The following is a 24,792-nucleotide window of genomic DNA, read 5'->3' on the forward strand; positions in this document are numbered from 1 at the left end:
CATATCGCAGCCAGCTGCAAAACAGCCAGTGATCCATTTCTAGAGGAGGCAGAGGCTGGCTTATTGTGAAAACAGCTTAAAAAAGGAAAATAATAAAATCCAAGTCTGCAGTACTGAGATACATAATTTATACAGAGGCTCACCATTTATGCCAGAACACACGCAAGTGTCATCAATATTTTAAATACTGAGTACCCAACTGGTTGTCAAATGCAAGTCAGCAATTCCCTTCTACCTTTACTGCAGAGAAAGCAATCAGGCTGAACGAGAATCTGGATGAGATTCAGCAAAGGGCTTCCTTGAGACTAGAGACTAACTGCATCACACATCTTATTTGAAACACAAGATGTGACGGGAGCAGAACAGTTGGCCTTAGCCAACAAACAAAAAAAAGTCAGCTGGCTGCCTCCACACATTATTAACTTGAAAAATAATTTCATAATACCAACGTCAGGCTGTATATGTTTATTCATCGTCAGTAATTTTTGTACACAAGGCAAATATTAATAGCTGAAAGGCAACACTTTCGGAGTGTATGTACAGAGCAATGTACAAGCAAGTGTAAGAGGTTTTAAGCTATTAATCAAATTTTACCGTTTTATAAAAAGGAAGCAATGCTTTTTCTTCTAAGACTTCCCTTAGAAATAATTTATTGCCAATCTTAAACTAAAGAAAGGAGAAAAAAATTTACAATAAAAAGTAGTCCCTGGAAAGTTTATAAAAAGTTAAACATATAAAATTGTAAGCCACAAACATTTATACAAAGCTAATACAAATCTTGGTTTTGTTAAAGATCTATGAGGTTGTTACAAAATATATTTTTACATAAAGGCTTCACGTAAGGTAAGCTCTCACTGCTACTGAAAGCGCAGGAAAGCAGTTTTAAATAGTCTGCAATTCAACTTATTTTCAAGTACAATGCAAAGAAATTGCAAAATGGCACTGTATTGCAATGCTGTGTAATTAAACAAACAAACAAAACAACTATGTTAATGGTACCATCAAATAGACAAGACCTGTAAAGTTAACTTGTGAACAATTCGGTAATGGCATAAAACTTCCATCATTTTGAATCAGGAAATGTTATTGTTGGAAAATGAACCTTCTGCAACCGTCTTGAAAGAGAAATAACCAGAGAAGTCTTCCAATGGCAATGGACGTGTTAAAGGCGCACAGTTCTCAGTCTTTAAGCAGTGAGTTGCTCCCAAACATGGTGAGCAGATGCAGTTTGGCCAGGCTATCTGGGACTGATCATAAATACTATTACTAGCCAAGTGTCGTGAAGCTTGAAAAGCCCAGCCATCTGAGCAGTTTGCTAGAATAATTCTTATGGGCAAAATTTAAAGCTACTTACTAGACAAATGAGTCCAATATACAGCCTTTGAGATCAACGAACCCACCTGACTTTTTTTTTTTTTTTAAGAGCAGATATTCTAGAAGAAAGCTTAAGTTTTACACAAACTGATGGCTTATGCTCCCACTTACAGTATATAACAAAAAATTAAAAATTTTAAAGCCCTGATGAACAGCCACCGTTTTCAGGTATCAATCAACTCAGTTTAACACACTGCAGCAAGGGAACAGTCACTAAAACACCAATTTCACCTTCAAGTACAGGAAGGCTGTACAAGACAGTGGTATATCTCCATGCGGTCAGTGATCAGTGATCTTTTTAACAGAGTTTACTCGATCAAAGAGAACTAAGAAAGATTTGGGAAACTTGATTTTCTACCTGCTTTCCCACCTTCACTAGAAACACATCCTGACCTTGTACCACAGACTGGTTTACATGAACAAGCTTCACTCTTACTAACCAACTGTGACTCATTTGTTTGCTTCGGGATAAAAATCAGTCTCTTCAAAACATCAATCCTGCAGCTCTTGCACAAAAATTATATCCTGCTATGAAGAAATAATATTTAGAAACAAACCTAAAAAGAAATACAACAGTACATGCTGTGCTCCTTTTCAGGTAGCAAATGAAGGGTAAGTTTGAAGATGGAAAAGCCAAACGTTGATTCAGTTTGTTTAGCCAGTATGTTAACATAGGAACCATGTAAACAGTTACATCAAGGTTAGCTGTCTCACCCCCTCTAAAGAAGCGGGAGTGGGAAATCAAAAGCAAGTGATCTGACTCAGTCATTTCATTAAAATAATTCATTTCTGCCTGAGATTCATATAGTGCTTATCTACCAGGGCCTACTTTTGTCAGAAGTGGCCCAACACCACCGGGTCCACCCTGCTATCTTAGAGGCCCTAGTGCTCACAGGGAAAGTGATCTGAAAAGATTAAAAAAAAAAAAAAAAAAGTTTTTTGTACTCGTTCAGGGGAAAAGCCTGCTCAATACTTTTCCCACTTTAGCTAACGTCAGAAGTGCCCAGCACCTTGGTGATGCTGACTGTTATCTTTAGACTGACATCAGTTTTGAGGATCTTGCGTAAATTGACAGGTCCCTTGACATAAAATTTATCAGCATTTTACATAAATTTTTTTAGACAAATTCCTGGTAATCTTTGTATCATTCATTATCCAGTCTTTAGTCTTCTCTGCAATCATCTAGTCTGACATCCTGCAAAACACATACTACAGACCTCTCCAAATTAATTATTTTAATAGTTAATTATTTTAATATTTTTTAAACTTATCAGAGCAGAGATAAGTCTCTTTTAAAAAAAAGAACTTGTTCACACAACTGTCAGCAAAGGAAAAAGCCAAACCTACTAATCCTTTTGTTGACTAACACAGGCACGGGTTTGTTCAGTTTCTGCTTTCCAACACTGGACTTTGAGGCTACTAGACAGAGGTTTGTTATCTGTTCACCTATCATTTACAGCTCAACCAAATCAACCTGTCATCCCTCTCCAAAGAGGGAAATTGAGAACCTCTGGACTTCCATTACAGGCATGTTGTCCAACCCTTTAAACAGCCTCACTAGCCTTCACACATCTAGTTCATCATCCTTCTTGCATTGCTCACATATGACCTGAACACATCAAACCGGAAGTAATCATATCTATGTCCAGTAAGGAGGCAAAATATACATTAGATATCCCTATCTAAAGGTTATGTTAATCCTCCTGACATCAGTGCTGCACCCAGACTTTATGTTTATGTTTATGTTAAGGTTACGCACTGTGACTTCTCCCAAGCTCTTTTCAGAATTCCTTCCTCTCAAAATAGTGCCTTATCGCAGAAATCGCAGACTAATCTAGGACTATTCATTGGTTGATATAAAAAAATAAAGGTCTTTCAAAGCACCTAACTAAATAAAAATACACTATTCCCCTTCTACTGACAGGGGAACGAGGTACAGAGATGTTAATACAACTCAGAATCACAGTAAGTAAAAGGCTAAGTTCAGAAGACAGGCAGCTTTCCTATGTTCTAACAGGGACACTGCTCCAAGCAGCGAGAACAGTATGTCGCCCTGCTTGCCACACGTGCAGTATGGTAATAAAAATCATTTAAGAGAGTATTGGGCAGCATCACGATCCACAGGAATGGGCTGGTTCCCCAGGGCAAAGTGGCAAGCCGAACTGCCTACGTGACACTACAGTCTGGGGGAAACTTGATAGCGGCACTACTTTTTAAAACACACGCTTACTCCCGTTTTGTAGCGTGCTGTGTGGCATATGAGGATTTCTGAGCACAAAGGATATTTTACTGTTTATTTTAAATCACATAGCAACAGTTAACACCCAACACCCCACCCCACCAAAAAAACATCCCCCAAAATGCAATGGAACTTTTGGTAAAATATTCTTAGTCACAAGCAGCACTCTGGAGTATGCTGTGCAACAGATCTGGCTCAAGTACACTTAGGATTGCTAGACCCAACCGGCAAGTCTCAAAGAACCTCATCAGCTGAAGCATGTTCTGCTGTGACATGTTCTTTTTTCAGAAGAAAACGTTCATCTTCACGGTGTCAGCTACACAAGGCCTCTGCTGGGAACACATATGCTCACGTAAGGCCACTGAAAATACCATAGGAGGACAGAACACAAGGAGGCACTTAGGTTTGCAAGTACTTCTATCCATAACCAAACACTTACTGATTAAGATGAGGCACACTGTGAGAAGTCATGAAGAAAGTAAAAATAAACCAGTGCTATATTAAAGCGCTTCAAGAACAGGTAAGGTACCTACACGTAACATCTGGTTAGCGAAGATAAGAAATACAAGTTCAGCTTGCTCCCCCTTCCCACATCCAAATTTCAAGAGGACCGTATCATAGTGCTCTGTGCTTTGCCATGGCTCCAAGTCGGACGCACAATGCGATAGTGAAACCGTGTACTGTGCCACTCACTAACTCCTCGCCACTAGACTTCTGCCCGCATTAGTACTTCCTGCCAGGTACATCTGAAACTCCCAATCCAAGGATTTTTAAAGCATCTCCTAGTCAAGCCCCACCGAAGAGTTACACTTAAAGAGGAAGTATGTTACACCCAGGAGTCCTAGCTTCAAACTGATGATTCCAGCAAGTGATTTATGGGATTTCTAACCAACAATAGACCTGAGAAATCGTAAGTCAGCTATGGTATCACAGTCTTCATAACAAAGTCGGATGTGAAAAGTTTCCCCCCCCCCTCCTTCCATTACTGCCACAGTCTTAACAATTGCAACAATTTCACTGAAGTCTGGACTTTGCATTCTGAAGGTGGAATGAATTTTCTAGGATAATACTTCTGTTCGTAAAATGTCAAATTTATCACTTTACAGGTAACTTAGACGTAGGTCTGCTATAAAGTTACAACTTGAGACAACTTGAAGCTACACTGGAAGAGATTAAGTCTGAATTTCTGCAGAAATTGGCAATAATGTGTTCAGCAGCAGCTTTTAGCCACGTATCAAGAAGTCTGACAGGATCTGGATTTCTCTACTCCTGCTGTAAACTTCTAGTTTAAAAAAACCAACCAAAACAACACACAAAAGTTACTCAAATAAAAATGTCTTTTTGCACATCACTGTAACATAAGCTGCTTGAGGTTGTCGTGAAGGATAGTATCCTTAACATCACGGAAAACTAGTCGGATGTTTTCTGTGTTAATAGCAGTGGTGAAGTGGTGGTAGAGGGGCTTCTGCTGCTGGTCCCGACGTTTAGTACGAAAACAATCCACCAGGAATTTTTGGACATCTGTTAAGCAGTGGGGATCCCCTTCAAACTCTGGAAAATAGTCTTTGATGCTCACTTTTTGTACTTTTTCCTCAAGCAAGTCCGTCTTATTTAAGAAGAGAATGATTGAGACGTTGCTGAAAACCCGGTTATTGACTATTGTTTCAAAAATGTTCAGGGATTCTGTAAGGCGATTTGTTTGCCGATCCTCCATGAGCACTTGGTCAAATTCACTCGAGGAAACAAGGAACAGTATTGATGTGACACTGTCGAAGCACTCAAACCACCGTTTCCGTTCTGACCTTTGGCCACCTACATCAACCATTTTGAAAGGAACATTTTTTATTTCAAAGTCGTACTCATGAATCCCTTTTGTGGGTTTTCGTGCCAGCAGTATATCTTGCTGTGAGGGCAGATAATCCTAAAAAAAATAAAATAAAGGAGAGAGTTTGCTGATTAGGATATAAGTCATGGTGATCACAGCTGACCTGCAATTGAGAGAAAAGCTTGCAGAGGAACTGCAAGAGGTTTTGAATAAACATACACATGTATGCATATTTATATGCTGACACTGAAGGATTTCTGAAAGATCTAGAGTCCAAAGCAGGAAACACACCCAATATTAAATCAAAACATGTACCCCCAAGAACTGAAGCTTTCCATTTGCCACATGGCAAGGATCCACAAACAATCTGAGAGGTGTACCATCAATTCCTCATGCCAGTTTCTGTCACTCTGGATTAGTCTATGCTTCATTCACCCTCTTCCCACAAAGCTGGGCAACACGCTGGCTGCCAACATTGCAGTGCAGCAAATGGGGTCTAAAACAGGTTTCTCAAATCAGTAACCACGGCAGTATCCCATTCTAACTGTGGGTACTCCGTTCCTCCCATGGTCTGGTGCATACTGCACAACTGCTTCGACAAAGAAGAGCTGCTCCACAAAGTAATTTTTAAGGCAATGAATCATGCCAGAAATGCAGAACCTAAGCAGCTTGCTGTGTTTGTGCCATGGATCTTCAGCATCCAGCTTTATCAGTCCAAAAAGTGACTTCTATTAGCTGTGTGCCACACCTGTGAGCTCACAGCCAGATTTTGTCCAAAACACACTGTACAATTAGTAGAATAGGAGAAGAAACAGGCAGCTGAGGACAGCAGCCTCTTCCCAGCAGTTCATTCTAGGAGGACCCTCAAGACAGCTGTATCCCTAAGTTCTCCAGCCCACCTTTCCCCTAGTATTAAACAGGCAGAATAAGTGGGTTTTTACTATTTTTTTTGACTGTTAAATGAACAGTCATCAACAGATGCAGATGCTAACAAGAAGAATAATTTTTATTAGCCAGCTTTCGACAGCATGAAATCCAAGACTCATGTTGGGGATTTCTTCACTCTTAAAATTACACTTTTGCATATGGTCCAAGTCTTTCTGCTATTTAAAATGTGCATCTGTAACAGACAGCTGGCTGACACTGAAGTTTAGAGCTTTGTTGTTCACTCGTTATGGAAACTCTTCCTTACATTTTTCCAGCATTTCTCACAACTTCAGAGAGAGTGATTTGGGTTTCAGAATTGGAATTTTAGTCTCCTTTTAGTGAGTGATCTACCAGACTTAGAGCTTTTATAAAGATGCTTAAGATCATGGTCCAGAAAGCCTGATTCAACTAGTAAGCTGGCCGGGGGGAACAAACACACAACTACATGGCTATTTGAATACTAGTACTCCAAGTTTAAGGCAGCTGGGCAAGTCTGATCCACAGCCTTTAAGAAAGCAATTTTAAAACATAATGAAGCGAGTATAATGTTCAAAAAACTCAAGTATCACTTTGCTTTATGATGTAAGCTCAAAAGTTAAACTAGCTAGAGAGATATTTTTGTTTGAACTCCCAGGCTTCTTTATTCAGGCTGCCCATGACTAAGGCACTGATTTCTATCGTGGCATGAATTACAAAGCAGGTCTCTGAAGCACTGGCTCCCCACCCTGCACATTTTGCTATAGTACTACCACTATTAGTATTACCTTGTCTGACTAAAAGCAGCATCCTTAAAGGATATTGAGATTTTTCTCTTTATTTATTAAATTTATCTTGGGTCTCTTCTACCAAGAATTGTTAAGAGAGGAGGAACAATCAGAGGAACAGGGCAGTAACTGTATCGAATGTCACTGGGCACATGTGAAGGGATTTTGAATAAAGCTGACTGACAACATTTTGGCAAGAGAATGTCACAGGTTCAACACTTAACGCCATTTTTCAAGCAGGAACATATAGTCTTTTGTTATTACTCAGGAAGTTAGTCTGAAGTTCTCCGACAAAATCAGAAAGTCTTAGGAAAGCTCAGGAGTGATTGAAATTATTAAAGCAAGTAAATAAATAAAATCAGTTAATATAATAGGCAAAGCCCTATATACCTTCAATATTGAAACAAAGGCACGAAGCAAACTCTTCTGGGACTTGGCCTGTAATGTTTATTCAGTAAAGCTTTCAAGAACAAGGAGCTTATCCCTAGAATTCCTGACAAATTCCCTCTCAAGTATTATTACTCATTTAAAATTCCTTCCACACTTGCAACCACAAAAAAAATTCTTTCAAGTGCTTTCAAGCTCTACATGCACAGAAGATCTACCATGTTTTATACGAGATAATGGCTACCCTGATGCAAAAGCCTGCAAATGAGCACACTGGAAGTCAAGTGTTTGGTATACAGCCATCATCTGGCTACAGAAAATGAAATACAGCAACTCCTAAGAAAACTCCTAGTATTTTAGTTGTCTTTTGGAAGGATGATTGTGTTTTCTCCCTCATGCCCAGATCCTTGGGATTCTAGCAGCTTGCCAATGTAGCAATTCCGAACTAGCCCTTTTCTCATTGTTGATCCAAATTCTCCGTATCTGAAGACTGCAGCATTAGGCAAATACTTTCCTTGGATGGCAATGAGTATTATTTTTGACGTCCTTTCCATGTTTCATCATTATCAATTGGTACTTTTTCTGCAGGCACCCCCAAGCACACTCCTTTTCTACACTTTGCCCAATCTTCCATGTTGACCACTTTCTTTTTCACCATCTTCCAGTTTTGGTTGCTGTTGGTGGGTTTTGTTGTTTGTTTGATTGGTTGCTTTTTTTGGGGGGGAGGGGGGGGGGGGGGGAGCTAAGTTTGTTGTTATTTTATTTTCTGTGCAGCTCTTCCCAAGGATACATATTTATATTGACTCATGTCATGTGCTTTCTTCCTGAATTATCTCCTTCCTCAAATTCACTACAGTCTGTTTTCTTCTAAATGACTTATTTTGGTTATCAGGTAGCTCTTCTGGCTATCACATCACTGTTTGGCTAATTAAAATTAGAATTTAAGGCATGAGTAAGTTCCAATCACAACATGGAAAGCAATGTGTCTCTATGAGATATTTTGAACACAGACAGTCTACACTGGCAGTTGAAATAACAACAAACAGTTGCAAGGAATCCAGCCGATCCTATGTGTATATGCCAGCCAGCTACTCCTATTTTGCTGATCTGATTAAATCTGAACATTAAGTTCTTTCCCCTACATGCTGTTATCACCAGCTCCCTTTTGGCAAGAGGCAGATGAATTGCAGGTCTATCTGTTTATAAGCAATTTAGTTGCAGGCCAGCTCAGTTTTATCAGATAACAGATAAAACCAGTAAAATACTTATATTAATATTGTTTGGGGAAATAATCACTACACAAGTCTTGTATACAGGTAAGAAAAAACCAGAACCACCTTCACTCAGTAACAAAACTTAGCTAGCACTTTTTCCACAAAGACCATTTTATATGACAGCAGGTCTTGAAGAGTCCAGCCCCTCTGTATCTCAAAAACCATTTGGTCTAACTTTAAACTGGAAAAGCTGCAATTCAGATCTCAGCATTCCCACAGCAACATCAGACCTACAGTAAGTGCCTCTGTACATAAAAATATATAAAAAAAACCAAACCCAAAAAACAACCTAGTGACTTCAAGCTTCATGCTTTAATCAAAGAATGGACGAAGGTTTCTAAATAAAGAACTCTGAAATGAGGCTGCAAAAATCTTCATTCAAATGGGTGGGGGTGGAAACAAAACAAACAACATTTGAAACTGAAGTGGCACTGGATTCAAAGACCATGAGAAATCCACCATTAGCAGGAAGTTTAGCAGTTCATTAAAGTGAGTGCAGTTCTTGTACTGCCTTATAACTCAAGACCAAACCAACATTTCAGAGAGCAAGCACTGGAGTTCTCAAGCAAGGTATCTGGGAAGCGTATGCGTTCTGCAAAATGATCACCAGTGCTCTAGTTAGAAAAATGACAGTTCAAAGCAGAAAAAGTCTGGCTTAAAATCTAATTTTTATCTGTTTAAAAAAAAAAAATGAAATTAAGCATGATGTAACAGAATTCAATTGAAGTGGTTTGGATTCCTTCACCATTTGTTAGACATCAGCTGGAAATCGCTGTGGAGAAACTGCCTCCCCATGGAGTTCAAGCTAGCATCCCATTTTCACGGCAGTTTTTCCACATGCCATTTCTGCAAAACACGACTCCTGAATATCGGCATACAACTTCATTACTCAAGCAATAACCAACATTTCTATCAAAAACTACTCTACATAAGTTTCAGATTTTCCCCCAGAGGAAACAGATTTTATTCTGTACCAAGTTTATTTACTTTAAAGGTAGATACTACAGAAAGGTACCACTTACCTGCGCACTGATTTAACTTAAGTGTTCCTAAGTGGACATGTAAAAACAAAGGCAGTCATCTTTGGGTATCAATTAGCGTAGAAGTACTTTAACAGTCTTCTGAACTGAACAAGCTTTTGCAACTTGTTTTTTGTTCGAATTCTACAGAACTTTTATTTCCAGAAAATCTCTTGGCCCTTGCATTGCCCTGTGTTACTGACAGTCAGTGATGAAATGCTGAGATAATGGGACAGTCAAAGTTAATTAAAGTTATCTGAGTAGAAACTGATTACATTTCATCTGTTTAAAACTCGGAGATCACAAAGACTACTTAAAACTCAAGACTGAAAAAAAAAACCCCACCCCACCACACTTACTTGTTCTCCAAGTTTATCCAAGTTGTCCAAGAAATACTTTACAGATTCCCCCTAAAACAAAGCAAACAGTTATTTTAAATAAGCAGCATACTTGATCCCAATAGTTTACGTTTTGAAGTCCAGTTAATTTACCAAAATCTAGATTTAAGTCTTTTAAGCTTTAATCGCTACCCTTTTTTTAAAGCGGCTATCCAAAGAATACAACTGACATTTTATTCTTAGGCCAGTTAACATTTAAGCGTAAAAGCATGCGCAGGCACATTTGTAATAGTTAAATTGTCTCCAAGTTTAGAATTGCTTAATAAATTCTACAGTGTTATCCACAGGGAGTACCAACGAAACAACCATGCCTTCATTATGAAAAGACAGAGTCTTCTAACCCTTTGTAGAGTCTGCACATAGAGGTGTACAGGTACAGGGATTAATCACTGGAGGCAAATTAATTTAACTGCATTGCCACACAATCCCATTCACACAGGTACTTCCCCCGAACATGGCAAATGACTAGCAGACTACAGGATAAGAAGCCACAACAGATGAAGCATTTCACTGAAGTTTCCTATCAAAGACCAAGCTGGACAAGAACTCCTTACTCTGGGAGTAACAAACAGAGCTCTGTGCTGCCATACTGTATGGTATCACATCTACTATACAGGTTATCTTCTTGGTTCAAGCCATCGCTGTCCTTGCAAACAGTAACTGCAGTTTTTAACCCCTCCAGTAATGCAGAACTAAAGACTGAACTACAGTCAGCTTTCCAGAACTCCGTTAAGGTGCTGGGATCAAGGAAGAACTCTTGCAAGGCTGCTGCTGAACCCGAGTTCACTTGCAATAGGTAATGTACTAACTGAATTCACTGCAAAGGGAAGTAGTACCTTTTCAGGATTCTCAGCATCACCACAGAAGCAGAAACATGCTGCCTGTTGAAAGCTCTTGATTACCAAGCTGTAGCTTATTTACTTTATAGTAAATACAGAAAAGAAACCATCTGTGTTTTCACTCTCTGGATGGAAGAGCAAGAATTCTAACTGAATTTTCTTGATGAGAAATTCAAGAAGCATCCAAGGCTGGGGTGACTACATTAAGCCAGACAAGTGAATCAGAACAAGAATGACACCCTGATGATGACTTCCCTCCGCACCCCTACTCGAATCTGAACTCTGCAAACTTAGCTAGGAAAAATATCAAACCTCAACTGTTAAGCTGCGTCATCTAAGCAGCAGTTAAGTAGTGTAGGATAAGTAACAGTCCAAAAAGGGTTCTGGCAAACACATAAGCCAGGTACCTTTGCAAGTTTTCCAGGTACTAAAAAAAGTTACATAATACAAGTAGATACCACACCTTTAAGTGTGCAATTTGAACATCAACTTGTCATTAGGCAAGACTGGGACTCTGGTTGAAACATGTCTTGTGCTCAACACACCTGCAGGGAGAGTCCAACACAGTTCTACCACCTTATTTTTTTACCTTGTATTTGGCTTAACGCTAGTGATTTTCTCTAGGGTGACAAACTGCAGCAGTAACACTAACCATTTTTAAAGCCTGGCAGCACACACCAGCAACTGCTTGCAAGGATGGTGGCTGTATATTACACCTGTGTGTTTTTTCAGCACTTCAGAAATCCATTCTAGGCTCAATCCTGTAAGGGAAGCGTGCAGGGAAGCACATTCCTATAATAAAGATACACAACCTTGATGCACAAATCCATCAAGCTTCCCAAGCAGGAGTAACAGGATCAAATTCAGGCCTCCCCAGTACTAAGACCACTGTTTGTAGCTGAATATTAAGACAAAATTAAATTTAAGGTCAGACTTGATTTCTTTTTTAGGTCCTAGCAGGAGCTGGCAACCCTCCGTCCATCCCCCACAGGACTACATACAAATCACAGCCAGCTTTCAGGCTCATTAAGTGGAGGTAATTATTTTAGAATGCCTGGGCCTCAGCCGCTGTAAGTGTGCGCGTGTATGTGTGCGTATGCATATATATATATTTTAATCTTAGACAGCTCTTTTTTTATACAACTTATGGCAATGGCTACTCCCTAAACCAGCATTAACTCCACAGTACTGGAATGCATGAGTTACTACCTCTCCTTTAAGTCCCGGGGCTTACTGCTATTACAATGGATTGAGCAGTCGGAGCAGACAAGTCAGTCACAGCCTGTAAAGGTCAGAAAAAAAACCCAGAAGCAGCTTCCCAAAAGAAGGGATTTCCTGAAAACACAAATGCAAAATGCATCGGCTTGCAACAACAGCAATGCTCTACAGCCATACATCCAACAGTAAAGTAACTGCCAGAAAGCTCACAGAGAAGACTGCTTAGTTTTGTAGGCTGTCATGTACCAAAGCTGGTAGTAGACAAATATCAAGGTGGCCATTCTGAAACTTAAGAGATTAAACTATAAAAGCAATCAATTATAAGCATAATACAGTTCCTAAAGCAGTGACATAGCAGTTTCCCTCCTCCACATCTTCAGCTCACTCACTGGCTTCTTCCCTTACGAAGAGCTATTCAGACAACTAATACAACATACCAAGAAATGCTGTCAACCTGACTCAACTCTGTATTTAAGGCTGAAAGTTGTTCTGTCATTGGCTTTTATAAATTTGCATGGCATCAAGAATTTACAACAGCTTCAAGCGCACTAATTTTCTATCTGACCTGCACATCTTCATATTAGCAGGCTAAGTTCTGCTAACTACAGACACTCTCGAACAGCAAACTACCACAACAGATTTTTATCAGAATGCACTACTGTAGAACTGAAGTGTTTTGTCCCATTTTAAATGAGTTTCAAAAAGGCAGCACTACAATGCAACGAAGCAAAACTTCTGATCTTTTTCTAAAGGGGTGAACCTGTGTATTTTACGCAATAATGAAGATAAACCCACTGAAAAAACCTACCACGCAAAGGAAAGCTTTAATGCCAGCAACCGTTAAAACTGAGTGAGAAAACTATCTGTTCACAACCTTGTACAACAACAGTTCCAAAGACAGTTTCTATGTTAGGCTACTTTTTTCTTGATATTAGATACAGAACTAGATCTCACTCTGTAAATCAATGACAGCAGCTATATTTAAACAGCTGTATTCAACAGACAGTTGTCGCATTCTAAAATTTCCCTTTAGACAAACTGTAAACTCTCTGGTTTACCCGATGACTAGAAAAAAGAAACTGGGTTTCCCCACTCTGCCCCACTAACTCCAGTGTGGCTCACCGCGTCCAGCCCCTGCCATGCGAATGTTGCAGCAGTCAATCTGCTGCCGTCATGCCACAGAAGAGCCACACCAAGGACAAAATCACTAGGACACTGAGAACTGCAGGATCTACCCCCATTAAAAAACTCTATAGTTCTCCATTACATTCCCGTTGTCTTCACACCCATGTTCTGTGTGCACATACGATGGAAATTCAAATGGTGGATTTGTTGGGGTTTTTTTAAATGCAGATGATTCCTTTAAAGTAATTTTTACAGTTGAGCAGTTCTGAACTGCAGTGTGGTCGAAGGCTACCAATGACCTGTTACACTGCAGGAACCACACCACTGGGCCTTACTCGTTCACTGCCCGCTTCCTTCTACTTAATGAGTAGGCCCAAAGATGCCAAGAGAAGTGACAAAGTCAAGTGCAAGCTTGAGCGCATCTCTCATATGCATGCTGACATACTGCAATAAAGCAAACTTTTTGAACACACCCCAATACAACAGAATGAATGGCCTATACAGTAGCTTCAAAGATCTTCCAGTGTTAGGTGACTATGCTTTTACTCTTTTAATACAGTATTAAAATAAATCTTATCGGAATACCAGATTTAAGCAATTACATTGCTTGCTTGTACAGGACTCCCTATACACATCTCAGCTGCAGCCCTTCAGCCTCCTCCTGATTCAGAAATGCATGTAAACCACAGGAAGTTGACTGTTAAATAACTTTATTCATAACTGTCAAGTATTCCATTTTCAGAAAGGTTTGATTCAAAACAGCTTGTGTGCCTCCTGAAGACTTGTGATCCTTACTGAAGAAAGCCAAGCCAAGTCATTTCATCATGAACATACAAATGATTTACAAGAAAACACAACCAACTCATATTCTTATCAAGGTACTTGGTTACAACAGCAGCTTCCCTTACAACATCACATTTATTTTAAATAGTCTTGCTCATGCCCATACAATGAAATATCTCAAGTTTTATATAATGCACTTCTACAAAGACAGGATAACAGCACATATTGGTCATTTACCTATAAGACAATAGCATATTGCAGCTGCTCGTGTGGCCTTCTGAAGTAAACCAGATCAGTTATCTTTTATAAACAAAACATGGCAACAAGAAAGATTACTGTCTAAAATGTTGCTAGTTAGTGCCTAAAGCAAAGTAACCACAAAAATATTTTTTGGGAGGACAAGAAAAAAACAACAGAAAAACCCCTACATGAAATACACAACAGATGAACACATCTTTTAAACCCAGGAAGTGGCACCAATTTATTTGGTTTCCATGATAACAATGTCAGCAATCTAAATATGATTTGTTGAAACCTTAGCATAGCCAAATGGCTTTTTAGCTGTTCTAGGGGAACACAGACTACATTTTTTCCAATAGCAATCACTTAATACTAATAAAAAAAAAGCATCAAATAAAGATTTAGTCATCACAAGGTTTAAAGAAAGAAACATACAATTTATCAAACCATCTATGTTTGGCTGCAGTTTCAATGGAACATACTGAACTGACAAGACTTATTAAGTATCTGAAAGAACAAATCAGATATTTAAAGAAAGTAAGAGATATAACTTAGTAACTCTAGAATTATAGGAACCAGCAAACATTTTCTCTTCCTGACCTTACTTGAGTATCTGGGAAAAAAGAAACCAAGACTTCCTATTTTATTTAATTAAAAAGAAACAAACAAAAAAAGCTATTTAAAAGCCTAGTTTAGCATAAGAAGGGGTAACTATAATGTTTTTAGGCTGGCATGTACATACCAAAATTGACATGCTAACCAAACCATCCACAACATGGGAAAAACAGCTTGAAGAAAGAAAGATGATGAAGGAATAACCAGAGCCTTAAAATTCTGCATCTTACAACACCTCAGTAATTCTTACAGCACATACTTCATTATGTATAGGTTTTTTTCTATTAGAGACAATGCAGATAAATCTGTATTTGAAGATTTTGGCAAAGAATCCAGAGAAAAGAATCTCTTTCCTTCACACCCTACCCCAAGCTGATTCAAAAGACGACTGACTGCAAATCAATAGTGCTACTACTGAAGTTTCACCAGATGTCTTCTGAAATTTTAGTAACAAGCACAGAAATAAGGAAGTGTTTCAGTCAAACCCTTGCAGATTTCCTAGTGGGAGAGGTATCAGAGCACTACAACGTCCTCCCCCTCCACCCAAATGAGCGATGGCATTAACACTCCACAAAAGAGGCAGATGATCCAGATGATACATTTATACCATGAATGCACCTAGCCCTAATTATATTACTGTACTCAAATCCACAATTTTCTTGATTGTTAGACCACAGAAGTTGAAACACCTTATGTTGAGACCTTGAATGGATTTGGTTTCTTTAACTGGCCTCAGTCTTAAAGGTAAATAAAATAATCTTGGTTCCCCCTTCACAGCTTTCAGGTTTCTACAAATTAACTTGTCTCGCCAGTCATTCTTCCCAGAGCTTTCTAATGAGGATTCCTCTTTCAAACACATCCCAGTCAACAGAATAGGACAAAACTTCTACACATTCATACTTATAACTTGTTTATTCAAGGAACTAAATTGAAAAACCAGATACTTTCCCTATTTTATAGCAACAATTCAGCAACTTGCTTTGTTCTCCTAAGGCAAAGGGAAACAATTTGTTTTCAAATTGCCACTCCTATGCTCTAACACTAGATATAGGGCTCTCTCTTTAAGCAGCAATTTTATTAGCAGTGTTTTGAGAGTTCACAATAAGCATATACAATAACTAATTTTTAATAAGGGTGCTAAAGGTATTAAGTGGAAAGTGTTGAGGTAAGCAACAGTACATTTACTTACCAAACTGCAAGTCTGGGTCAAAATACTTAAGTGTACTAACACAAAACACATTTCCTGCAGAGAAGCATGTTTCCTTTTTCTAAGTGTCAATTATGGCCAAAGTTATGGTAAAACCAGCATAAACTGGCACTCCCGCCAAACAAAGCAGTCCCCATTTATGCCCACATGAGCATTATTGCAGCCATGTGCACAGCAGCCAACTGCTCCCGTGTTAAACTAATCCCCCCCCCCCTAAGAAGGAAGGGCAAACTGCTTTAAAATGGCACTGCCGCCAGCGGAACCATGAGCAGACCAGACTTCAAAGGGCTAAAGCACAGACAGCCTATGTCAGGATCAGACATTTCTGGATCTCCCAGCTTCTTTCTCTCCAGCTCAACCATTTGAATAATCTTTCAAATCTGATCTGCCCATTTTCATAGGTAAAGTTTAAGTACATTGGGATTAATTGCCGCTTCTTGGTAAGATCGAAGAGTTTCAGATGCAGGCCACATCTGCTGGTACAGAAGTACAAAATAATCCTGTTCTCTACCAATACACGTCACAAAGACATCACAGCTCATCCCACCTCAGAGCACTAACCTATTTCCTCTTTTCAGTGCTTCCTGTTTGTAGCTTAAGTTGTATTTGACTTATTTCAAAGCAATCAGGACAGCATCACGTGGCATAGAAGTGAAACCTGACGTGTTGGGTCACACAAACTGAGTATCTGCCCTAAAAAAAGGAAAGGTTGAAGTCCTGACTCATAGAAGTGAACTTTTGCAAAATCTTTTGCTAGGAGAGCGGAATTTGTATTCAGAACAGCTGGATCACATTGGGTGGAGAGTGCTCAATAGCACGAAGCTACAAACACACCAAGAAAGGGAGGAGCCACACCAAGTTTATTTCATGACTGACATTTTTATGTTGCATAATGGCATTAACAAAGAAAGGTGAAGAGGTTTAAGAAGGGTTTTAACCCAATAGTAACCCCTTAATCTATTATCCCCTATTTGCCACGTAATCCAATTAATCCACAATTCTCAAAATGTGCATAACAAATGGAGGGAGACAGAGCACGCCAACGTGAGCTCTCGCACTACAACTACCCAGCTGCATCTGCAAGCTGCCGGGTACCCAGGAGCATCGCTCCAGCTGCCATACCCAGACAGCTGCAAGCAAAATACTCCAATTAAGGCTCCAGTACCAGCTGTTTCTCCTTCTCGCACTGAATTCAGTTTTGCACCTACTTTCATAGTGCCTCATTCACTTAGGTCAGATTCAGATTTTCTCCAATCAGCAGAGCCTTTCTATAGTTTCAGATATAACATGCTATTCTAATTAACCAAATGAAGACTTGATCAAGCTAAGAACTTAATCCATGCACTAGTATACCATAGAGCAATTTGTTCCAACAAAGCTTGCTTAAAAATATGAAAATTCACTACAGCTTTTAGGCATGAAACAGCATTCCATTAACTACAGAACTACAATTTCTTCCACACAAGGCACTCCGTTATTGTCTTTCTAACTAATTCTGAAAGACTACTTTGAAACCAGGATGCGCCCTATTCTATAAACAGCTCAGAATTTTAAGAAACTGCATAGCTTCGAGTTGTATGAAGTGATACTCCATTTGTACAAATCAAGAGCAAAACCCAAAAGTCTGCTGAGACTCTTTCCCAGAATTAAAAATGCAAGGAATACATAGCATTCTTCCTGGTACGCAATTTTCCTTAGGATCACCAACGCTTCCAAATAGGAAGCAAAGTCAAGTCCACTGCAGCCCCTTCTAGACATCAGAGCCAGGTTAAGAAATGCAATAAACAGCATATGGGGCACAACACATGCAGAGCCAGAGCTTCTAATAAAGATGCTTCTGTTTGTCAGAAACTGAACAGAAATTAAACCATGAAAACAAATTAGGATATGCTGTCCACAAGATCAGGTGCACTTTCTTTCTTTAAAGATCTTTTTACTCTCTCCCTTAGTAAGTATTTACAATCTAAATTCCTCTTCCAGAAAGTTTACCTTAGGAAAGACACCGATACTTTGCAAAAGATTTTCAAATTTCACTGATGAAACAAATATTCCAAGTCACGGCACACACGCAGACCTAGAAGTCATATGAAAACATGCTCTGACCAAGATGAAACAGCCACCTCCCAATTACTATTTACACTTTGGGAAGCATCTATATAAACTTCAGATGTTTTGCACACAAAACAGACTGGAACCAGACTGTAAACATTTGCTCTTCGTTCAGTGCACTGACCCACTGGCTCCATGACTTCATGTGTTTGCTACTCAAACTGCATTTAACACTGAAGCAGTAGTGGGTCTGTAAATCTGCCATCCATCATTTAGAGCTTTACTTGCTTCCAAGTTGTACAAGACTGGCAAAGGCTCCCAAAAACATGACAAATATTTGGCATGTGGAAAACATATCGGCACTAAAAGTGGCCAGATTGAACTTTAAGATGCTTGAAAAGCCCATTATTGCATACACTGTAAACTGAATCACTACACTTCAAAAGCAGAACCCTACACTAGACACCAGTGCATGCACTGAAGTATCCCTAGGATTCAATCTTAGAGTACATTTGGTGCCTGTTTCAGCCTCATGAGAAACGCTCATGACCAAATGCTTTTTAGTTCCTTCCTCTGCCTCAATTAGCAGAATCCATTTCAATTAAGTTCGGGTATTTCTGTTTGCAAAGGGTGACATACTAATATATAAGATCCTGTTACAAGCTATCTGAAAAAGATTCAGTGATAATTTACCAGGTCTTGTGAAAGACCTGCATGTACCATTAGATAAATGTTAATATTTTTAGAAACGTTAAAACCTGTGTCTAAGGCACTCAAAGTAAGGTACACAAGACTCCTAAATAGCAGCAACATCCAAGAGGTTGCAAACATTTCACATCACTTGTAGAATGTCATACTAGAAATCAACTAAAACCAGAAAAACTAGAAATAAATTACTAAAGCAACTATGTAACTGTTTGCTAGTGAAAACAGTGAAAGGTCCCAATATCACCCACATGTGGAATTTTAGTAGATGACCCTGCACCAAGTTTTTTTTTTACATGCTACTCTGTGTAGGTATTTTGAATTACAGATGGGTGTCAGCCCACTGTGTTTCCTCCCCTGGAAATTCTGTGTCCTCTTTATTTGGTCACCAGTGGCTGATCAAATACCATCATGTGCCCAGTGAGAAGCACTTGCAGGTGGTCTGCTGATACTCCCATTGGTTTGCTTAAAATTATGTCTCGGACATCACTGAACAAAGGAAAAAGATACAGAAACTCATGTATGATTATGCATTCCTGTACCTCTTATCCATGAAAAGAATTTGGGGTCTTTCCAGTTCCTTGTTTATGTCACTGAAGAGGAACATTACATTATAATCCACTTATTTTAACTGAGGAGACTACGAAGCACTGGAAAAACATTTAAGCATTTTTAAGAACTGTGCAACATGGTACAGTGAATTAAGCGTTGTAAAAGGCAGCTCACTGCCTGTTAAGAGTCAAAAAAAATTATTCTCTGAAATAGTTGAAGTTGCCCGTTATTGTGATGATAAAGAACTGGGGGTATTTTCTGTATTCAGAAGTCCTCAACTTTTCCAGCTCTGTTACCTGATGTTTCTTGTTAATGCAGACATGCCAGTGAAGAAGATACTGGAAATAATTTAGGACCATCTTTAGCTGCTGATACAGTCTTAAAGAATTTTATTAATAATTTAAATCTGACCCATCAAACTACTTTGTTTGCAGAGTATAAGGGTTGTAGAGTATAACGGTGAGTCTTTGGGATTATTCCAAGACTTTTACTTGGATTAAATATATTTATCGTTTGAGGCTAAAGAGTTAACTAATATTGTGTTCTATGACCCATTTAATAATCTTTAAGATATGAAAAAAGGCTTCATATTCCACAGCAATACAAGACACCACTTGGCATCAGCTAGACTCCATTAGCACCATCAGTAACACGGCTCTACACCTTCTGAACTTCTCAACTACATTGCAATAAATGTAGATACTTACAAAAAAACCACTAAGCACCAGTAGGCACAACACTGGTATGGTATCTTGCCTTCCACGTGAAAACTAGTACAGTTATTCTATTGCTTTTCATGCATAGTAAGGTCAGCTGCACTTACGTTCTCACATTTTCTTAAGCAACTTCCTCAGCTACCACAAGCTAAAGTTTCCTACCACTTTGCTAGTTCTGCATGAGGTACAGCATGAACTCAGAACTTATAAATAGCATTTATCATTAACTGAAGTTTAGGTCAATAAAGACAGCCAAAACAGTCATCCAAATACAACCTGAGTGTAGTATGTGCTCAGTGAGAGCAGACCTAACTAGCCTCTAAGGCTGAAGTCTTGTTACAGTAAGCTCAACTTAGGGAACAGCAGCACAAATCAACACAGCCCCTGGCACAGCATCTTAATCCTAAAGGATCCCATATTTACATATGAAAAAGATCATTCTATATTCTTTGCCTCAGGTGCAAAATTAATTTCAGCTATATAGATGGAAGATCACAGCTGCATTCATACCACATGTTTTGCCAGCATGGAGACTTGCTGACAGCTATGAATATTGCAACTTTGTAGTGTAGATCGGGCTTATATTTAGTAAGTCATTTCCAAACGGACAGAGAATGGCATAGCCATTGCTACATTTAAATTCTGTGAAGTAATGTAATGAGACAGTTCTACAGGTACTAACATGTAGTATCTTGCACCTTAGTAGCCAGCAAGGAATCGGCTCTGAATGAATGTCTGTACCAAGGTCTCATGTTACACTGGAAGCAGCAGAAGCAGCAAAAGCGCATCTAACACATTTGCGTAAATTCAAAAGAATCTGCTGAGAACAGGTTCACACATTTGAGATGTGTGAAAGGCTGAGAAAGGCTCTTCCTCTGAAGTCGTTAGAGGTTGTTGGTGTGCACAGCATATTCAGAAGGGCACTTACATATTTTACCATTATTTAATCAAGGCTCAGTTATAGAAATCCAAATTTTTGCAAAAAGTAGGTCACCTTTTAGTCTTCCACAACAGAAGGTTCAGAAAATTAAGGCATATGATTATCAACACGACATAGCTTGTAAAAGACAGAGTATGTATAAGAACACATGGCTCTGCCCCCACACTGTATTGTGAAAGTCCACATTTTAAAAGCAGTGGTTCCCCATAAACAGATATCTGGATTGAGTCAGAATTAAAAATTCCATCCTCAGAGGCTGCACTGAAACCACACAGAAAAGATACACTTGTACAAGCTAACTGTAGCACACAGGACTCTAAACTAGCAATCTTGGTTGGAAGATAGTATGCTTCCATTTAGCTTGTGTGCTGGGGTGACATGTCCAGGTGAAGATAGCTCCCACTGGAAGACCTCTCAGTCCAGAGCCACATCCATGCTTAAAAATCATAGTGACAAAAAATAAAAAAAGTTTTAAAAAAAGAAAATCAGTAACACTCAGAAAAAATTATAGCAAAGATGTTCTACAGAAGAACTAGATTAGCTTGCACTACAACATCAATTGGCAATACAAGACCATTCCTCTCCAAACACTTCAATACTTCACTGCTAACAAGAACAGTCAGCAGGCAGGAAAGGAAGAGTGGTGGAAAGAGAAGGCGGCAGTCCCAGAAACAGTCTTCTAAGGCACAGTGACTCCAAGTCCCAATTTGGAAAACAATTTAAAAAATGGCACTTTATGATAAATGTAGTATAACAGTTCACATGAAGACCTTTCAGCTCGATTAAAATATTATGGTCGATTCCCATTACCTGAGCACTAGTATACACATTGAAGGGTTTCTGGCAACAAACCAAGAATAAAGGAACTCAAGCCTCCTTAATGTTTGACTCCAGTGTTAATCCCTATACAGAGCCTTATTAATACGAACCCAAAGCCAGCATTATCTTGTCATTGGGGCAGGAAAAACAGCAAACCTTCAAGAATTCCGAGTCTTTTCTCAGGATTTGAAGGACTCATTTTTAAATATAAATTTGCAAAGCACTTTTCTTTCCATAGTTATAGCAACAATCTTTGATAAATCCTTTTCACATAACAGATGAAAGATGGCAAGTAGCTCTAACTTATCCAAGGGCTTTAAGGAATCATGCTCACTGTACACATGCTATCCTGTGATTTGATCTTTGGCAAACCTATTGACTGGGAAAAACAGTTCCTATTTCAACACATACAAAGCAGCAGCTTTTTGTTTTCCCCACAGAAATCTAAGCAATATTCAGTGTAATTACAACATCATATTTAAATAAAGTAACACTGAATTACACGATTAAGTGCCCAAACAGTCAATGCATGTGTTTACAGAAACATTGGGTGACTGGATCTGGTGTCTGTAACGAAAAAGATTTTCTATCAGTCTGAGAAACTTTCTACCAACAGTTTATGCACTCAAGCATGTCCTAATAGAAGCACCACCTACACACTTCAAGCAGAAACAGAGTGGGACAACTGAACACCCAACCCCAGAACCAAGAGGAGATCTGGGAAAGGAAGAGGGGAAGACATCGCTATCCTCCAGCTTAGGGGTGTGAGGAGGCTGCAGAAGATGAATACCAGCAGGAGTATCAACACATTACAGAGGGCACAAGCTATTGAAAGGCTTCTGAAATTTAATCTTGCAAATATGGTGTAGATGCTTTTAAAGCATGACGGGTAAGATACTTTTTTACAGGTTCTGTGCTTGTGACTTCAGAGAGACGCTACGGGACTGACCGCACTATTGTTTCATAAGATGGGCACCCACACTTGAGAAAGAGGAAGACCTCAACAATGACCAACATAGTCTGGCTTCAAACAGAGCTGACCTCCACAGGATCGCTACTCTATGATCAAGCACATTGCAAGGACCCGTCACCTAGGCACCTGAAAGAATGGTAAGTTTTGCTAATACTTTGCAGTGGCCATATGAGGACTCAGTATTTCCAGTAAAACTAATTTAATGTTCTCATGTGTACAACAGCCCCAGCAGTATTCAGAGACAGAACCCAGAAAATTCCAACCAGAATAAGCTAAAATACAATATTCCAGTAAACTGAACAACGCTTTTCAAAAATACAACCCTGCAACAGAAAAATGTTGCAGAGAAGCTGCAGCAAAACTAGCAGTGTAACTTCAAGCTGAACACGCCTTTTCCTGTCTTCTATAATCTGATCTAGCACTTGCAGACATGTCACAGAAGTAAACATGATCCAGATGTAAATGCATCATCCTATCTTCCTTACTGCATCGTCTGCAGTTCTATGCAAATGTGGACAGAATAAAGTGTTAACACTGCCCCTGTGCATTGCAGGTTCATGGCATAAAACCAACATTCAGCGTAATTTGCAAGTAGGACAAGTATCTACCTGAAGATCAACAACTGCTGGTAGCAAACATCCAAATCCACCCAAAAGTTAACTTTAACAAGAACAAACCTTTAACACATTCAAAGCTTATCATGTGTCTGAGCAACTGGGCTCTCATCCCAATTTTCCATTCTCAGAGAATTAAAGACTCCTGCAGACTACTTCAAAACGCTTCTCTGTTAACAACTCTCGCAGCAAATTCACGAAATGCAAGTCCATGGCAAACGCACCAAAGTGAGAGGCAGCGCACAACGGTACCCTTACTCAGAAGTGCTTTTCGCGGTGTTATTAGATATGCAGCAGCACAGCACTAGACGCTCCTCAGCTGCCAGTGCCTCAAAGCAGATCTCAATGAGAACAGCAAACCTTTACAACCACACAGCTGAATAGCTCATGAGTAGAAACATCAAGGCTAGGAAATGTCTAGTTAAATTGCTTTGCATGTTGCAGAGTTAAGATAATGGCTACGTTTATCCAAGTCATTTCAGGAGATTTTTGCTGGAAATCAACTTGCAATGAGAAACCTGAAATGTTAATCAGATGTCAGAAACCGTTAAGACTGATTCAGACTAACTCTGTAATTAATCTACGTTAGCCATCTGACTAGAGGCCACGAGAAAAGTAAGCGCGGTAGATGGAGAGAAAGCTTGAGGATAAGCGGAATCTTCAGTGTAAGTTACAGGGACTAAGCCAGAGCACCAAAATAGTCTTTAGTTAACCGTGTTAGTGGAACTATCAGCCAAATTACTTCGGTTTGTAATAAAATTTGAGGGATTATAATATTAACCACCTGAGAAGTACTGAAGTGGCATGTATTGTACTAAGCCGTAATTAGCTCTTTCCAGTTTTAAAGCACTATACAAGCGTGACCTAATGAATTTTCGTAATACTGCTGTTAGTGGCCAGAAGGCCCCTATTTTTATACCAAGGAAAATAAATCATATAGACTATCCCCATGACCACTCCAGTTAACAAAATGAGGAAGGACACTCCAATAAACTAGGCATGGAAATGCTGATTCCTAATTCCATTAAAATACAACCTAGTTCTGTTTTTCCCCTCTCATGCTGCTATAAAAAGACCACAACATTTCTTCAGGCTCCCAGCATCATCTCTGGCATTGTAAGTGAAAGATGATGGAGGAAAATGAAAAAAGCAAGAACAGCTCGATGATCTACATCACAAAAGTACATACA

At 39.2% G+C, this 24,792-nt stretch overlaps 1 protein-coding gene across 1 annotated transcript in view; it reads right to left on the reverse strand.

The window, feature by feature from the left end:
* Positions 1 to 450: 450 nt before the first annotated feature.
* The window catches only part of GNA13 (G protein subunit alpha 13), a 29,322-nt gene continuing 4,980 nt past the window's right edge, over positions 451 to 24,792 (reverse strand). The window contains exons 3-4 of the mRNA XM_056338543.1: positions 10,169 to 10,219; positions 451 to 5,534 (exon numbers count right to left, since the gene is read on the reverse strand). Of these exons, the coding sequence (XP_056194518.1) occupies positions 4,962 to 5,534; positions 10,169 to 10,219 (624 nt within the window). The 3' untranslated portion in view covers positions 451 to 4,961. The remainder of the gene's footprint in view (positions 5,535 to 10,168; positions 10,220 to 24,792) is intronic.

This window comes from Falco biarmicus, chromosome 1 (genome assembly GCF_023638135.1).
Source record: "Falco biarmicus isolate bFalBia1 chromosome 1, bFalBia1.pri, whole genome shotgun sequence".
In the NCBI taxonomy this organism is placed as follows: Eukaryota; Metazoa; Chordata; class Aves; order Falconiformes; family Falconidae; genus Falco; species Falco biarmicus.